Source organism: Trichomycterus rosablanca, chromosome 25, assembly GCF_030014385.1.
Source record: "Trichomycterus rosablanca isolate fTriRos1 chromosome 25, fTriRos1.hap1, whole genome shotgun sequence".
Classification (NCBI taxonomy): Eukaryota; Metazoa; Chordata; class Actinopteri; order Siluriformes; family Trichomycteridae; genus Trichomycterus; species Trichomycterus rosablanca.
This window is the reverse complement of record NC_086012.1, coordinates 11,062,501-11,080,000: the sequence shown is the minus strand read 5'-3', so window position 1 is coordinate 11,080,000 and position 17,500 is coordinate 11,062,501. Positions and strand designations below refer to the sequence as shown.

General features: G+C 39.3%; 1 protein-coding gene across 1 annotated transcript in view; it reads left to right on the top strand.

Moving 5' to 3' along the window:
- LOC134302822 (ephrin type-B receptor 1-B) overlaps positions 1 to 17,500 on the top strand; it is a 266,238-nt gene that overhangs the window by 173,409 nt on the left and 75,329 nt on the right. Inside the window, exon 5 of the mRNA XM_062988035.1 lies at positions 6,205 to 6,540. Within this exon, the coding sequence (XP_062844105.1) occupies positions 6,205 to 6,540 (336 nt within the window). The remainder of the gene's footprint in view (positions 1 to 6,204; positions 6,541 to 17,500) is intronic.

The window sequence follows — 17,500 nt, the reverse complement described above, 5'->3', positions numbered from 1 at the left end:
TCGTCAATGATCAGGACCCCCACAGGACCACTACAGAGTAGGTATTATATACAGTAGGTGGTGGATCATTCTCAGCACTGCAGTGACACTGACATGGTGGTGGTGTGTTAGTGTGTGTTGTGTTGGTATGAGCACATCAGACACAGCAGCGCTGCTGGAGTTTTTAAACACCGTGTCCACTCACTGCCCACTCTATTAGACACTCCTAGTTGGTTCAACTTGTAGATGTAAAGTCAGCGACGCTGTCATGGGGTGGTGTTAGTGTGTGTTGTGCTGGTATGAGTGGATCAGACACAGCAGCGCTGCTGGAGTTTTTAAACACCTCACTGTCACTGCTGGACTGAGAATAACCCACCAACTGATGAAGGTCCAGAAGATGACCGACTCAAACAGCAGCCACAGATGAGCGATCATCTCTGACTTTACATCTACAAGTTGGACCAACTAGGTAGGAGTGTCTAATAGAGTGGACAGTGAGTGGACACGGTGTTTAAAAGCACAACACACACTAACACACCACCACCATGTCAGTGTCACTGCGGTGCTGAGAATGATCCACCACCCAAATAATACCTGCTCTGTGAGGGTCCTGACCATTTAAGAAAAGGGTGAAACAGATGGACTACAGTCAGTAATTGTACAACTACAAAGTGCTTATATATGGTAAGTGGAGCTGATAAAATGGACAGTGAGTGTAGAAACAAGGAGGTGGTTTTAATGTTATGGCTGATCAGTGTATACACAGAGTCTGTATGCCAGGCACCCCAACCCTCAGTTTAGCCGAGGCTAGAATCCGAGAGTCACTAGGTATTAGACGGCAAGCGCTGTTTGTGTTTGTTTGTAATAGCGATAGATACATGATGACCTTAGTGCTTTATTGACACTGACCACAATCAAACTCGCACAACACAGAGCTGCTAAATCATTCAGCCAATTCATTTGGTCGTATCAGTGGCTAATCGGACGCTAAACAGCTGCCAGGTCTGATTACTCTCTGATTGTAGCACTGATATCTGTGGCCTGTAGAGCACTGACCGCTTTATAAGAGCTTTCTCTCGGCATAGCAGGGTTACATGGACGAATTAAAATAATAATACCTTTCCATTTTTAAGCTGTGATTGGCCTTGGGAAATTACAATAGTGATAAGCAAGGTGATACAAGGCTATAGAGATACAAAACACAGCCAAAAGTATCTCACCCATTCAAATCATTGAATTCAGGTGTTCCAATCACTTCCATGGTCACAGGTGTATAAAACCAAGCACCTAGGCATGAAGACTGCTTATACAAACATTTGTGAAAGAATGGGTCACTCTCAGGAGCTCAGCGAATTCCAGCACGGTACCGTGATAGGATGCCACCTGTGCAACAAGTCCAGTCGTGAACTTTCCTCGCTACTAAATATTCCACAGCCAACTGTCAGTGCTATTATAACAAAGTGGAAGTGATTGGGAACGAAGTGGTAGGCCACGTAAAATGACAGAGCGGGTAAGCGGATGCTGAGGCACATAGTGCGCAGAGGTCGCCAACTTTCTGCAGAGTCAATCGCTACAGACCTCCAAACTTCATGTGGCCTTCAGATTAGCTCAAGAACAGTGTGTAGAGAGCTTCATGGAATGGGTTTCCACGGCCGAGCAGCTGCATCCAAGCCTTACATCACCGAGCGCGATGCAAAGCGTCGGATGCAGTGGTGTAAAGCACGCCGCCACTGGACTCTAGAGCAGTGGAGACGTTCTCTGGAGTGACGAATCACGTTTCTCCGTCTGGCGATCCGATGGACGAGTCTGGGTTTGGCGTGTGCCAGGAGAACGGTACTTGTCTGACTGCATTGTGCCAAGTGTACAGTTTGGTAGAGGGGGGATTATGGTGTGGGGTCGTTTTTCAGGAGTTGGGCTCGGCCCCTTAGTTCCAGTGAAAGGAACTCTCTTTGTGGGGGATGGCCCCTTCCTGTTCCAACATGACTGCGCACCAGTGCACAAAACAAGGTCCATAAAGACATGGATGAGCGAGTTTGGTGTGGAAGAACTTGACTGGCCTGCACAGAGTCCTGACCTCTAGATAGAACACCGTTGGGATGAATTAGAGCGGAGAGTGCGAGCCAGGCCTTCTCGCCCAACATCAGTGTCTGACCTCACAAATGCACTTCTGGAAGAATGGTCAAAAATTCCCATAAACACACTTCTAAACCTTGTGGAAAGCCTGCCCAGAAGAGTTGAAGCTGTTATAGCTGCAAAGGGTGGGTCCACATCATATTAAACCTAGGGCAGTTGTAGTCTAGCGGTTAAGGTACTGGACTAGTAATCAAAAGGTCACTGGTTCAAGCCTTACCCCTGCCAGGTTGCTGCTGTTGGGCCCTTGAGCAAGGCCCTTAACCCTCAATTGCTCAGACTGTATACTGTCACATTACTGTAAGTTGCCTTGGATAAAGGCACCTGCTAAAAGTCAAAAATGTAAATGTAGGGTTTGCAGCACATATCGTGACGTCATCTGTGGGCGTGTCAAGTTGTAGAGGTTTGGGGGCTTTCATATGAGAAGCTGCGAAACCGTTTCTGATGTGCTGCTTAGCCTTTCAAGCAAGGTTGGAAGGGGAAGAGTAGTGGAGGTACACATGGGGCATTGAATAACTCTAAGAGTCCACCGCTGACTGGTGTAAAGAAGTGGCCATTGACTGCACACATCTTGGAGGAAGTGTAATTTGTAGCATTGCACTTATACAGTAAGTTATAATTTAAATGTATTGCTGTCTCTTTGAAATGTATTTGTCAGGATATTAAGAAATGGCAAAGGGTGTTCCACAAGGCCCAGTCCTAGGTCCATTAAAGTTAAATTCTAAACACACATTTTACTAAAGAAAGCAACAATGGCGACAAACATGAGGAACAGAGTCACTTTCTACGTCTTCTTATCACTGATCTGTACATCTGTAACAACAGCACAAATGCTCGCAAGTGATCTATGCACTCTGTCACCTTGTTACTATACTTTTTACCTCAGTTGTCTACAATTACGCATATTTGGTTCCCAAAAACTGGTGGAAACACAGGCTGGTTCTCAAAAAGCACAAAAGTTCTAAGAAGCCTGAACAGAACCGGTTCAAGAACCAGAGTTCAGCGCACCAGGTGGCGCAGCGGGATATTCCGCTAGCACACCAGCGCAGAGATTGTGAACTCCTGGGTTCATTTCCACCAGTCGGCTGGGCAGTGCCTGCAGGGAGGGGTGACCGGATTATGTGGGTGGGGTCTTCAAACGCTGTGTAAGGACCCTGATTGGCAGATAGAGGCACCTGTGCAGAGTGCATGGGTGGAAAAGAGTTCCGTTAAGGGCTGCGCATGGGCCAGAGGAGGCATGAGCAGCAATATACCCACCACGACTGCAAAATATTGGTGATCCCCAGCAGCGGAAGACAAATTGACTACACTAAATTGGGAGAAAAACGCATTTTTTGGTGGAAAACTAATAGAGAGCCTTAAGCTATGCCACCTTTCCTCCCTCACGAAAGACCAGTTGTGTTTGTTGAGCACCAGTCGTTCTGCTGGACTTATAAAATGAATTTCCTGAGCACTTCATTAAAAAGCACCACTCCGTAAGATTGCACTTATTAAGTCTACAGTCTATACCTGCATTATTCAAATAACTCTGATTAAATTCTGGATCCTACAGATTTTCTGTCTTCTCTTTACCTAAGAGGTGGATGACAAACTGCCCAACCAGTTAGATTAACGATTCAATCAATTACAGGTGGAAATATTAAGACCAGATTTGTATTTGAGGTCAAGACTTTCTTATTTTAGCATGGTCATGCACCAAACGGAAAGTCAGGGCTATAAAAAACAACCTTACAAAGATTGTTGGGAACAGAACTTGACTAGCCCCAATCAATCAATTCTTTTGTTCATATATAGTAAGTTTATTGCCTTTAAGATCTTGTATCTTTCTCCAGATCCCCGACTTTTTACTTCCTTAGATGGACAGTGTCTAACATACAGACAGACCTCACAAAGTCAAAGCTACTATCATTGTGGTAAAGTAGCCAAAGATGTGATTCACATTTTTTCCTGAATGGGGCATGACTATCAAGCGAATTGGCAACCACAAGTTGCTTGTGCACATGTTAGTTTCATTTGTTGTTGCTTGTGGGTGCAACATTGTTTGTTGTCAAGCAAGGTTGGAAGGGGAAGAGTAGTGGAGGTACACATGGGGCATAGTGTAACTCTGAGAGTCCGCTGTTGACTGGTGTAAAGAAGTGGCCATTGACTGCACATATCTTGGAGGAAGTGTAATTTGTAGCATTGCTGTCTCTTTGAAATGTATTTAGTCAGGCAATTAAGAAATGGCAAAGGGTGTTCCACAAGGCCCAGGCCTAGGTCCACTAAAGTTAAATTCTAAATATAGTACTTTATTCCTATGTTATCATATGAGGTACACGTAGGGCATAGCGTAACCCTGAGAGTCTGCCGTTGACTGGTGTAAAGAAGTGGCCATTGACTGCACACATCTTGGAAGAAAGTAGTAATTTGCATTACAATATATTACATTGAAATGGCAAAGGGTGTTCCACAAGGCCCAGTCCTAGGTCCACTAAAGTTAAATTCTGAATACACATTTTTCAGTCATTTTTCATTAAATATGGCACTTTAGTACATATAGTACTTTATTCCTATATGGTATTATATGAGGTACACATGGGGTGTAGCGTAACTACAGTGACTACACACATCTTGGAGGAAGTAGTAACTAAAAAATGGTGAGAAAGTGATAAAACTTTGTATCTCACTGGCCCCTTAGCTCCCTGCCTCCCCTCCACCTTCATTTAACAGTTAACTAAATGCGCTAAGATGTCTCCGCTGTGCTGCCGTGTCATCAGAATCTGCCCGCCTCAGTAGCTGCAGTGTAAGCGCGAGTACTTCTCCCGTGTTTGGACACCGAACCAGTCCGAGCGTGAATTACGCTCGGCTTTCAGCCCGCAGAGGGGCTGACAGCTACTTTATTCTCTCTGCCTGACCTATAAAAGATACAAAATCACACCACGACCCGTCCTCAACCCACACTATCTGAATCTAAGAGCCTGAAAGAAGAATCACGTTGGACGAACAAGGGTTGGAATCGGTCCGTGAACCCTTATTTGTTTCAAGAACATCTTATCCAATTACCCTGATTACACAACTGACACACGCCCCCCTCCGACACTTGAGCAGTACCGCCTGCTTCTTTTCACCTCCACGAGGCGAGTTCATATGCAGATCAGCCTTGTGTACGGAGAGCCACACCCTGATCCAGCAGAGGTTATAATTGCACCAGGTATGAGGAACTCTGGTCCGGCTCATCCCACCCTGTGAACAACAGCCGATCGTTGTTCATGTGGATGCCCAGCCCGGCCGGCAGAGCTGAGATTCAATATGATGTATCCGAAATCCCAGCTCTGGTGCGCTAGCGTATTTTACTGCTGCGCCACCCGAGCGACAGCCTCAATTCTTAATGAAAGTGTCTTGGCATTATGTAGCTATAATAGTCTAGTTTTGGTCAGTCTATGCCCTTAGCAACATCATAGCAACCTCATAGCAACCTCAGAGCAACCTCAGATTTCAGTTCTGAGACTCCTACTAATAGCTCTGTAGTAGTCCTGGGAGAGTCCTGACCATTAAAGAACAGCATGAAAGGAGGGTAACAAAGCATGCAGAGAAACAGATGGACGACAGTCAGTAATTGTACTGTAGAACTACAAAGTGCTTTTATGTGGTAAGTGGAGCTGATAAAATGGATAATAAGTGTAGAAACAAGGAGGTGGTTTTTAAGTAAAAAAAAAAAAAAAGAAATGTTTAACAAGATTAGTCTGGTGTCCACATACTTTTGGCCACATAGTGTAAGATTTAAAATATTAAATCGTGCATGATCTTATCATCACCTTAGGCTATTTAAATAATAAAAACTCAGTAGAATCAGATTTTTCTCCAAAATCAATTGCTCTTTTTTATTATATTACAAATTTAAAAAGCTTTCTTTAGCTTATCACATCTAAAACATAATTGCGTTCACAGAACGTAATCCTTTTTTAATGATCCTTACTCCCTGAGCCCATTAGAAGTGATAAATCAAGTCTGTCCCCATTTCACACATCTCCCAGCCCTAGCTAGTCTTTACATCCATAACAGACACCTGAAGCACCTAAAGCTTAGTCCAGGATGTTCCTCCTCCCCTCTCCCCAGGTGTTCCGTCCGGTCCTCGAAACGTCATGTCCATCGTCAACGAGACATCTGTGATCCTGGAATGGCATTCCCCACGCGAGACCGGAGGCCGGCGCGATGTCGTCTACAATGTCGTGTGTAAGAAGTGCAACGCTGAGCGGCGGTCGTGCTCCCATTGCGAGGACAGCGTGGAGTTCGCGCCGCAGCAGCTGGGCCTCACCGACACGCGTGTGTTCATCAGCAACCTGTTGGCTCACACGCTGTACACGTTCGAGATCCAGGCTGTCAACGGCGTGACCAACAAGAGCCCGTACCCGGCACAGCACGTCTCCGTCGACATCGCCACCAATCAAGCTGGTAAGAGAACGTCTAACATCTCGCGATTAGTCATGGTCATTCAGCTTGGTTTTGTACCCTGGTTTCAAGTAACTGCGTCTGTATATATGTCTGTGCTGATGATAGGTGTCCCACAAGGCTCGATTCTAGGCAGTTCTAGGCTGTACTAAAACAAACCCGCAGAGAAAAGACAGGCTGTCAACGGTGTGACCAACAAGAGCCCGTACCCGGCACAGCATGTCTGTAATTATGTCTGTGCTGATGATAGGTGTCCCACAAGGCTTAATTCTAGGCAGTCCTTTTTACTGTGCTGAAGATAGGTGTCCCACAACACAAGGCTTAATTCTAGGCAGTGCTTTTACTAAATTATTATAAATAGTTATGTCTGGTTCACAACATACTATATAAAAATACTGACTACTGTATTAAAAACACCTGTTGGGCTGTTGAGAAATGGCAAAGGGTGTTCCACAAGGCTCAGTCCTAGGTCCACTAAAGTTACATTCTAAATATACATTTTACAGTTATTTTCCATTACATTTAACACTTTAATACATATTTTAATATATTAATAATAATAAGAGTAATAATAATAATAATTAATAAAAATAATTGTTATAATTATAATAATAATAATAATTACAAAATAAAAAATAAAATAATTTTTATAATAATACTTATTAAAAAAAAAAAAAAAAATTTATTATTAATATTATTATTATTATTATTATTATTATTATTGTTTTGTTGTTGTGGTTAATAATAATAATAATAATAATAATAATAATACGTATAATACTTTAATAATAATAATAATAATAATAATAACAATAATAATAGTAATAATAATAATAATAATAATAATAATAAAAATAATAATAATAATAATACAATATTTTTTCTGATCTAACTGTGTCAGAATTGTACTACTTCCAAATTTCTAAACCAGCCCACCTCATATTTCATATTCAGGTCATTCGTCCCAAACGGCTCGTTTTAGTGACTGGGTCTATACGTAGCATCAAATTGCAATAGCAAGTCATCTGGGTTGTACCAGAATGTAGACTTTTTTTTTTCTTTTTTATTCTTCTATGTTTCATTGTTTAGGGAAAAACAGCATAAAATGTTACTGATTATTCAGTGTTAAGGCTGTAAAAGACCCGTTTAAGTGACGAGCAGCTTAAGAAAGTGTAGTATATGAACACATTGTGCCAGTTTCAGCAATAAGATGAGATTTATGCATTCTACACGCCATCCCTCAAGCTTAAATATGCAGCTCTAAATATTCAGTATTCTCTTTTCTACTCCTGTGTTACTTATATTCGTAGTTTTCATCCACACTGCATGGACAAAAGTATGTGGACATCTGAACTTTAGGTTGTTGAACATCCCAAGAGTTTGGAATGTGTCTGTAGTGATTTCTGAACCTACTTAGTCAATAGAGCAGTTACAGTATAAGATCAGGCACTTATGGTGGATGAAAAGGTAGGAGTAGGTAGGAGTGGTAGCTCAGTGGTTAAGGTCCTAGACTAGTACTCAGAAGGTTGCTGGTTTAAGCCCCACATCTGCCAGCTTGCCACTGCTGGGCCCTTGAGCCCCTGATCAAGACCCTTAATCATCAATTGCTTAAATTGTATATCAGTGATAATTGTAAGTCTCTTTAGTGCAGGGGTAGCTCAGAGGTTAAGGTACAGGACTAGTAGTCAGAAGGTTGCTGGTTTAAGCCCCACATCTGCCAGCTTGCCACTGTTAGGCCCTTAAGTCCCTGATCAAGACCCTTAATCCTTAATTGCTTAAACTGTATATAAGTGATAATTGTAAGTCTAGATTGTAAGTCTCTTTAGGGCAGGGGTAGCTCAGAGGTAAAGGTACTGGACTAGTAATCAGAAGGTTGCTGATTTAAGCCCCACATCTGCCAGCTTGCCACTGTTGGGCCCTTGAGCCTTAATCGTCAATTGCTTAAATTGTATATAATTGTAAGTCTAGATTGTAAGCCTCTCTAGGGCAGGGGTAGCTCAGAGGGTAATTGACAGGACTAGTAGTTAGAAGGTTGCAGGTTTAAACCCCACCAATGCCAAGTTGCCACAGTTAAGCCCCTGATCAAGACCAAATCCTCAATTGCTTAAATCAGATATCAGTAGCTGCAGACCAGTCAGGGTGCCCATGCTGACCCCTGTCCACTGCCAAAAGCGGCAACAATGGGCAAGTGAACATCAGAACTGGACCACGGAGCAATGGAAGAAGGCGGCCTGGTCTGATGAATCACGTTTTCTTTTACATCACGTGGATGGCCGGGTGCGTGTGCGCCGCTTACCTGGGGAACACACAGCACCAGGATGCACTATGGGAAGAAGACAAACTGGTGCACAGTGTGATGCACAACAACGAGGTGAGGTGTTTGAGGTGTTGACTTGGCCTCTAAATTCCCCAGATCTCTCAATTTAATCGAGCATCTGTGGGACGTGCTGGACAAACAAGTTCAATCCATGGAGGCCCCACCTCACAATTTACAGCAGTTAAAGGATCTGCTGACATCTTGGTGCCAGATAGCACAGTACACCTTCAGGGGTCTAGTGGAGTCCATGCCTTGAAGGGTCAAGGCTGTTTTGGCAGCAAAAGGGGGACCAACACAATATTAGAAAGTCGTCTCATAAGGTCACTAAGTCTTTAACTATTTCTTTTGATCTAATCTTGTAGTTTAATATCATTTTTGGTGTCCTATAGTGTTGTATATTTCCTTTTTCTTGGTTGTCCCCAATATGTTCTTGTATCTTATCTAGTCTCTTTTAATATTTTCTGGTTTTCTTTTTTCCTCCCTTTATATCTCATCATTTCTTATTTTTTTTTATTTTGTACTCACAATGTCTGTTGTCTGTCCTGATATGTTTCCACTTCTCTTGGCATTCCTATCATCTTTTTATCTCGTTTAGCGTCATCTTGGCTAATCTATTGTTCTTATTTAGTTTGGTCTCGGTCTGTTTTGTATTGTCTCGTCTCATTTTGGCTCATATCGTCTTCAACCCCTTCTGTACTCATCTTCAATCATGCTACACCTTGTCTTGTGCTTTATTAAACAGCTGTAGCCTAGTGGTTAAGGTACTGGACTAGTAATCAAATGGTCACTGGTACAAGCCCCACTACTACCAGGAGCAAGGCCCTCAATGCCAAGTTCACACTACAGTAATCCCTCGCTATATCGCACTTCGACTTTTGCGGCTTCACTCTATCGCAGATTTTATTTGCAAGCATGTCTAAATATAAATCGCGGATTTTTCGCTGGTTCGTAGATTTCTGCAGACAAGGGGTGTGTTTGAAAAGCTAGCTCTCTCTCTACATAGACGCATTTTACGTCATCCTGTGCGCGCTCCCGATTAGGAGGCTGTTCCAAATCCTAGATGCCTTAAAATCCTCACTTCTTAACGTTTCAACGTTATTTTCACTCAAAAATGAGTGCGCATCCGACGCTTCATAAGTGATCAAGACAATCCCAGAATTAATTGCGGGTCAGCTGCTACTCTCTCGCAGAAAAATAAACATGGCTGAAGGTACGGACAAACGAATGGAGTTCTTTTCAAACGTAAATAAAATATTATTGATTTTTAACTTGTATAAACTTGTACCGAGTGTTTTTATTTGCAAGTTCGGGCATGTCAGGAAATGTAACCGTTATCGTTACATGAAGAGAGATGTTATATTGACGTTAGCATGCTGTGCTACTTCAATCCATTGGTTTTAATGACAAGATGCTAAATGCTAAACCCGATGGAATCGGGTTATAAAAATAACCATATAAACACATGTTTTTACTTCGCGGATTCTCACCGATCGAGGAGGGATTACTGTACACGAATTTCAGAGTTGCCGGGTCGCTGTACAGTTCAGACTACACAACTGGATCTCTTGCACCCGGGAGTCTTTTAAGTCATGGTTTTTCAATACACGGCTGGTCGGTGATAAGGGGGTCACACACTACACGATCTATCACCAGGATGAGTCGGTCTGGTCTCCCAAACTATGTTTTGTCACGAAAACACACGCGAGAAGTGACGAGGGGTTTAATGACACCACGTCCGAAAATGAACAAGAGGCGAGCGATCAGAGTTGTTTGTGCGCTGAGGTGCAGCGTAAAAGCAAAGAGAAAAAATAAATGAATCCGAGTGGATTTGGCAACACGACCAGCAGGAATCGTCTGTTCTGTAGTGAGTTGGAGGTTAATAAATATGTTTTTGCAATGCAGCGTGGGTATTATGGTTTGGCGTGGACGATAAAATCACAAAATACTCTAAAGCTTGTGTGTGTGCCGATGTATTCTGAAACTATATTATGCCCCGTCCCACCTTTTTGCCCTGCTTTCACCCTGTTCTTCAATGGTCAGGACTCTACAGGACCACTACAGAGCAGGTATTATTTAGGTGGTGGATCATTCTCGGCACTGTAGTGACACTGACATGGTGGTGGTGTGTTAGTGTGTGTTGTGCTGGTATGAGTGGATCAGACACAGCAGCGCTGCTGGAGTTTTTAAATACCGTGTCCACTCACTGTCCACTCTATTAGACACTCTCACCTAGTTGGTCCACCTTGTAGATGTAAAGTCAGAGACGATCGCTCATCTATTGCTGCTGTTTGTCTGAGTTAGTCATCTTCTAGACCTTCATCAGTGGTCACAGGACGCTGCCCACTGGGCGCTGTTGGCTGGATGTTTTCGGTTGGTGGACTATTCTCAGTCCAGCATTGCTGTGTCTTATCCACTCATACCAGGACAACACACCACCATCATGTCAGTGTCACTGCAGTGCCGAGAATGATCCACCTCCCAAATAATACCTGCTCTGTTGTGGTCCTGTGGGGGTCCTGACCATTGAAGAACAGAATGAAAGGGGGCTAACAAGGCATGCAGAGAAACTGATGGACTACAGTCAGTAATTGTAGAACTACAAAGTGCTTCTATATGGTAAATGGAGCTGAAGGTTAGTCATGCATAATATATTTACCCTTTGGGTTTAATGACAAACAAACATCAAAAAGAGGGTGAACAGTAGGATTTCGGCTCTTGGCTTGCCCCTCTTGCTTCAGTTCTTTCAGTATCTTTAGTATTTTCAACAACATCTTCAACACTTCTCAATCCTACGCCATGAGGAGCATGTTGATAATTGTGACACAGCCAGAGCTTTATAGTTTTCTGTTATTTACACCCTGCTAGAACATTGATGGAAAAGCGGTTTACGATCACAATCTTTCAGAAATCATCTTTCTTTACGTTCCTCGCTCTCCCGCTCTGCCTCTCTGTAAATATGGGTTTTATCTCTGTTTGTTTAGGTGCACAAAGGTAGAATCTGGTTTGTTATTCTCTGTAATGAGACTTTGTTATTTTCGGGAAAGCAGCTGAGCGTAGCGTTTGTGGGATGCCGAAAGGCCCGTCAGCGATTATACAGAGGAACCGTGAAATTAATCCGACCGAAGCAAGACCTTTATTGAGTTACTTTGCTTTCTGGACAATGATAGGAATTGACAATGGTCCAAAATATAAAAGATCCTTCTGCACCTTTTGTTTTTAGAACAATCTGAACCATTTTAGCCATCTGTGTCCAATATAAATGAATACACTCACACATTCCAGTCCAAAAATGACAAAACCTTCTGGGGTTTGGGCCAACATGAGCAAAACAGGTCAGACATTGGACAGTTTCAACTGACCAAAGGCCTTTTAGCATGAATTTGAAATTAAAGATAAATAAATAAATTTAAAAAATCATAAAATAAAAAACACATGTTAAAGTTGCATATATTATATTAAATGTATAATATAATAATAATTTCCTAATAATAATAATAATAACAGTAATAATAATAATAATAATAATAATAATAATAACAGTAATAATAATAACAGTAATAATAACAGTACTAATAATAACAATAATAATAATAATACTAATAATAACAGTAATAATAATAATATTATTATTATTATTATTATTAATAATAATAATAATAATAATAATAATAATAATAATATGATATACATCATATATATACATATCGATCTGGCATAACATTATGACCACCTTCCTAATATCGTGTTGGTCCCCCTTTTGCGGCCAAAACAGCCCTGACCCTTTGAGACATGGACTCCACTAGACCCCTGAAGGTGTGCTGTGGTATCTGGCACCAAAATGTTAGCAGCAGATCCTTTAACTTCTCTAAGTTGTGAAGTGCGGCCTTTATGGATAGGACTTGTTCGTCCAGCACGTCCCACAGATGCTCGACTGGATTGAGATCTGGGGAATTTGGAGGCCAAGTCAACACCTCAAACTGGTTGTTGTGCTCCTCAAACCATTCCTGAGCCATTTTTGCTTTGTGGCAGGGCTCATTATCCTACTGAAAGAGGCCACAGCCATCAGGGAATACCGTTTCCATGAAAGGGTGTACATGGTCTGCAACAATGCTTAGGTAGGTGGTACGTCTCAAAGTAACATCCACATGGATGGTAGGACCCAAGGTTTCCCAGCAGAATGTTGCCCAAAGCATCACACTGCCTTCGCCGGTTTGCCTTCTTCCCATAATGCCTCCTGGTGCCATGTGTTCCCCAGGTGGTCCAGTTCAAATGCTCACATGCCCATTGTTGGCACTTTCGGCGGTGGACAGGGGTCAGCATGGGCACTCTGACTGGTCTGCGGCTATGCAGCCCCATACGCAACAAACTGTGATGCACTGTGTATTCTGACACCTTTCTATCAGAACCAGCATTAACTTCTTCAGCAGTTTGAGCTACAGTAAGTCGTCTGTTGGATCGGACCACACGGGCCAGCCTTCGCTCCCCATGTGCATCAATGAGCCTTGGCCGCCCATGACCCTGTCAAAGGTTTACCACTGTTCCTTCCTTGGACCACTTTTGATAGATACTGACCACTGCAGACCGGGAAGACCCCATATATATTGTGCTGTTTTCCTCTGAATTGTTCATTTGCATGGTCTAGCAGCGTCCCGGTTGAGTTTGTCTCTGTGGAGCAGCTGCTATGCTGCTTGAATGTTGACCAAGTGGAAAATTTAAATTAGGATGGTTTTTTATTATTATTCTTTGTGTTTTTTTTCTTTATTAAAAGAAAAACTGCACTTTTTTAAAGAAGTTTGTATGCAGAGATGATGTTAAAAGTTTATCCAGAATTGATACTAAGGTCTCCAGGGCTTTAATGATCAGGATGTAAAAGCACAGTGTGTTCCCATTAAGAAATTTCTTGCCTCACTGACCAACCAACCAACCAAAAAATACAAATATGAATAAATTAAAATAAATAAATAACTAAATAAAAAATAAAATAAAAAAATAAGTAAATAAGTAAATAAAAAAGATAAAATAAAATAAAATAAAATAAAATAAATGACTGAATAAATAAAATAAAATAAAAATAATAATAAATAAATAAATAAAAATAAATACATGAATAAATAATAAAAAAAATAATAATAAAAAAAATATATACAAATAAATAAATGATTAAATAAATAAAATAAAATACATGACTGAATAAATAAAATAAAATAAAAATAATTAAAAAATAAATAAATATAAAGAAATTAATAAATAAAGAAAATAAAAATAATGACTAAATAATAAAAAATATAAATAAATAAATAAATAAATAAATGGTGTTTCATGGGTCAAGTAAGTAAACGTTTACATTTTATTTTAATAATAAAATAATCATCCTCATTCATTTACAGTGCATTGTTAAATCGGGATCCTGTGACAGGCTTTTGAAAGACAGGCTGTTGTTAATTCTTGTAAAGTGGAAATTATTTTTGCCTTGTTTGCCTGCAGGATTGTTTGTTTTTGTGCAGGTAAATTAAAGCTAATTGCCGTAATGGCTGTTACGGGGCATTGGCCCAGCTTGACTGGCTTTCAATTAGGTGCAGTTTAGCCATCAGTGTGTGGTCATGAAAGCAAGTAAACACAGCTATGGTCTTTGTAATTATTGGAGAAGGAGTAGCAGCTTGCAGGAGGTCTAATAAAAGCATCTCTTCTATTGTTTTGTGAGGGTGGAATGAATTAGTAAGCCTACGGTTGAAGTGTACAGTTAGCATGCACTTATTTATGACTGAATGGTCAGAAAAAAAATTAATTACATACATTTAAAAACACATTATGTAATTAATATGGTTGCATAGTAAGTATATACACTGATCAGCCATAACATTAAAACCACCTCCTTGTTTCTACACTCTGTCCATTTTATCAGCTCCACTTACCATATAGAAGCACTTTGTAGTTCTACAATTACTGACTGTAGTTCATCTGTTTCTCTGCATGCTTTGTTAGCTCCCTTTCATGCTGTTCTTCAATGGTCAGGACTCTCCCAGGACCACCACAGAGCAGATATTATTTAGGTGGTGGATCATTCTCAGCACTGCAGTGACACTGACATGGTGGTGGTGTGTTAGTGTGTGTTGTGCTGGTATGAGTGGATCAGACACAGAAATGCTGATGGAGTTTTTTAAACACCTCACTGTCACGGCTGGACTGAGAATAGTCCACCAACCAAATACATATTCAGCCAACAGCGCCTCGTAGGCAGCGTCCAGTGACCACTGATGAAGGTCTAGAAGATGACCGACTCAAACAGCAGCAATAGCTGAGCGATCGTCTCTGACTTTACATCTACAGGGTGGACCAACTAGGTAGGAGTGTCTAATAGAGTGGACAGCGAGTGGACACGGTATTTCAAAACTCCCACAGCACTGCTGTGTCTGATCCACTCATACCAGCACAACACACACTAACACACCACCACCATGTCAGTGTCACTGCAGTGCAGAGAATGATCCACCACCCAAATAATACCTGCTCTGTAGTGGTCCTGACCATTAAAGAACAGGGTGAAAGCAGGTTAAAAAAAACATGCAGAGAAACAGATGGACTACAGTCAGTAATTGCAGAACTACAAAGTGCTTCTATATGGTAAGTGGAGCTGATAAAATGGACAATAAATGTAGAAACAAGGAGGTGGTTTTAATGTTATGGCTGATAAATGTACCCAAAAACCCTAAAATGAACTTAGTGGAATACACAGACTTTGAAGATGTGCTAAGACTTTATTTATTCATTAATTATTTATTTATTTATTTATTTATTTATTTATTTATTTATTTATTTATTTATTTATTTATTTATTTATTTATTTATTTATTTATTTATTTATTCATTTATTTATGTATTTATTTATCATCATCAATCTTTATTATTATTATTTTTGATCATTATTGTTGTTATTATTACTACGACTACTATTATTATTATTATCATTATTATTATTATTATTATTATTATTAGTATTACTACTACTACTCCTGCTTTTAACACTGCATGGCAAAAGGTACGTAGACACCTGACAATGAACTGGACACCCTTTTTCAATACCATTAGAATAAAAATAGAGTTGCCCCCCTCCCCCTTACTTGCAGCTAGCCAACACTTTACTGGAAAGGCTTTCCACAAGATTATGAGAGGGTTTTTAGGGAAATTGTGCATATTTAGTCATGCAATTTTTCAGATTATATAGGAGTCAAGAATGAGCACAGAAGAGGTTAGTTTGCATTTGCAATAACATTTTCATCCAAGAAAAAGCAACTACCCTGAAAATCTAATGATATATTAGTCTACACAGTGTTTTCTTTGATTTATTTTATTATTATTATTGTCATTATTATTTATTTTATATATTTTTTATTAGTTTTATTTAATATGGAGTTGCCTCCCTCCCCCTTACTTGCAGCTAGCCAACACTTTACTGGAAAGGCTTTTCACAAGATTATAAGAGGGTTTTTAGGGAATTTATGCATATTCAGTCATGCGATTTTTCAAATTATATTGTAGTCAAGATTGTGCACAATAAAAGAGGATTTATTTTATTTATTTATTTTTTTGGTTTGACAGAAGAGGTTAGTTTGCATTTACAATAACATTTTCATCTAAGAAAAAGCAAATACAATGAGAATCTAGTGATATATTAGTCTGCACAGTGTATTCTTTTATTTATTTATTTATTTATTTATTTAATTATTTATTTATTTATTTATTTATTTATTTATTTATTTATTTATTTATTTATTTATTTATTTATTTATGGTGTTAGTGGTGTTATTATTGTTATTATTATTTTTATTTTTAATTTTATTTTTTATTAGTGATGTTAGTATTATTTATTAGTGATGTTGGTATTATTTATTAATGATGTTAGTGGTATTATTATTATTATTATTATTATTATTATTTATTTGTGGTGTGAGTCATATTATTGTTGTTATTATAATTTTTTATTTTATAGTGATGTTAGTGTTATTTATTAGTGATGTTCGTCGTATTATTATTATTATTATTATTATTATTATTTATTTATTTATTTGTGGTGTTAGTCGTATTATTATTATTACTGTTATTATTATTATTATTTATTTTATAGTGATGTTAGTATTATTTATTAGTGATGTTAGTCATATTATTATTATTATTATTATTATTTATTTATTTATTTTTGAGGTGTTAGTCGTATTATTATTATTATTATTTATTTAGTAGTGATGTTAGTATTATTTATTAGTGATGTTAGTTGTATTATTATTATTATTATTATTATTCATTTATTTATTTATTTGTGGTGTTAGTTGTATTATTATTGTTATTGTTACTGTTATTGTAATTATTATTATTATTATTATTATTATTTATTAGTAATGTTAGTGGTATTATTATTTTTAGTAATGGTGTTAGTGGTATTATTATTATTATTATTATTAATTAATTTGTTTATTTATTTATTCATTAAATTTTTTTTCCTGCTTTTAACATTGCATGGCATAAAGTATGTAGACACTTGACCATGAGCTTTTACAGCCTTTTACAATACCATAGACATGCCCCCTCTGGCCATCACTTTTCCCTCCTTTTCTTGCAGTCAGCCACCACAATTTTGGAAAGGCTTTCGAT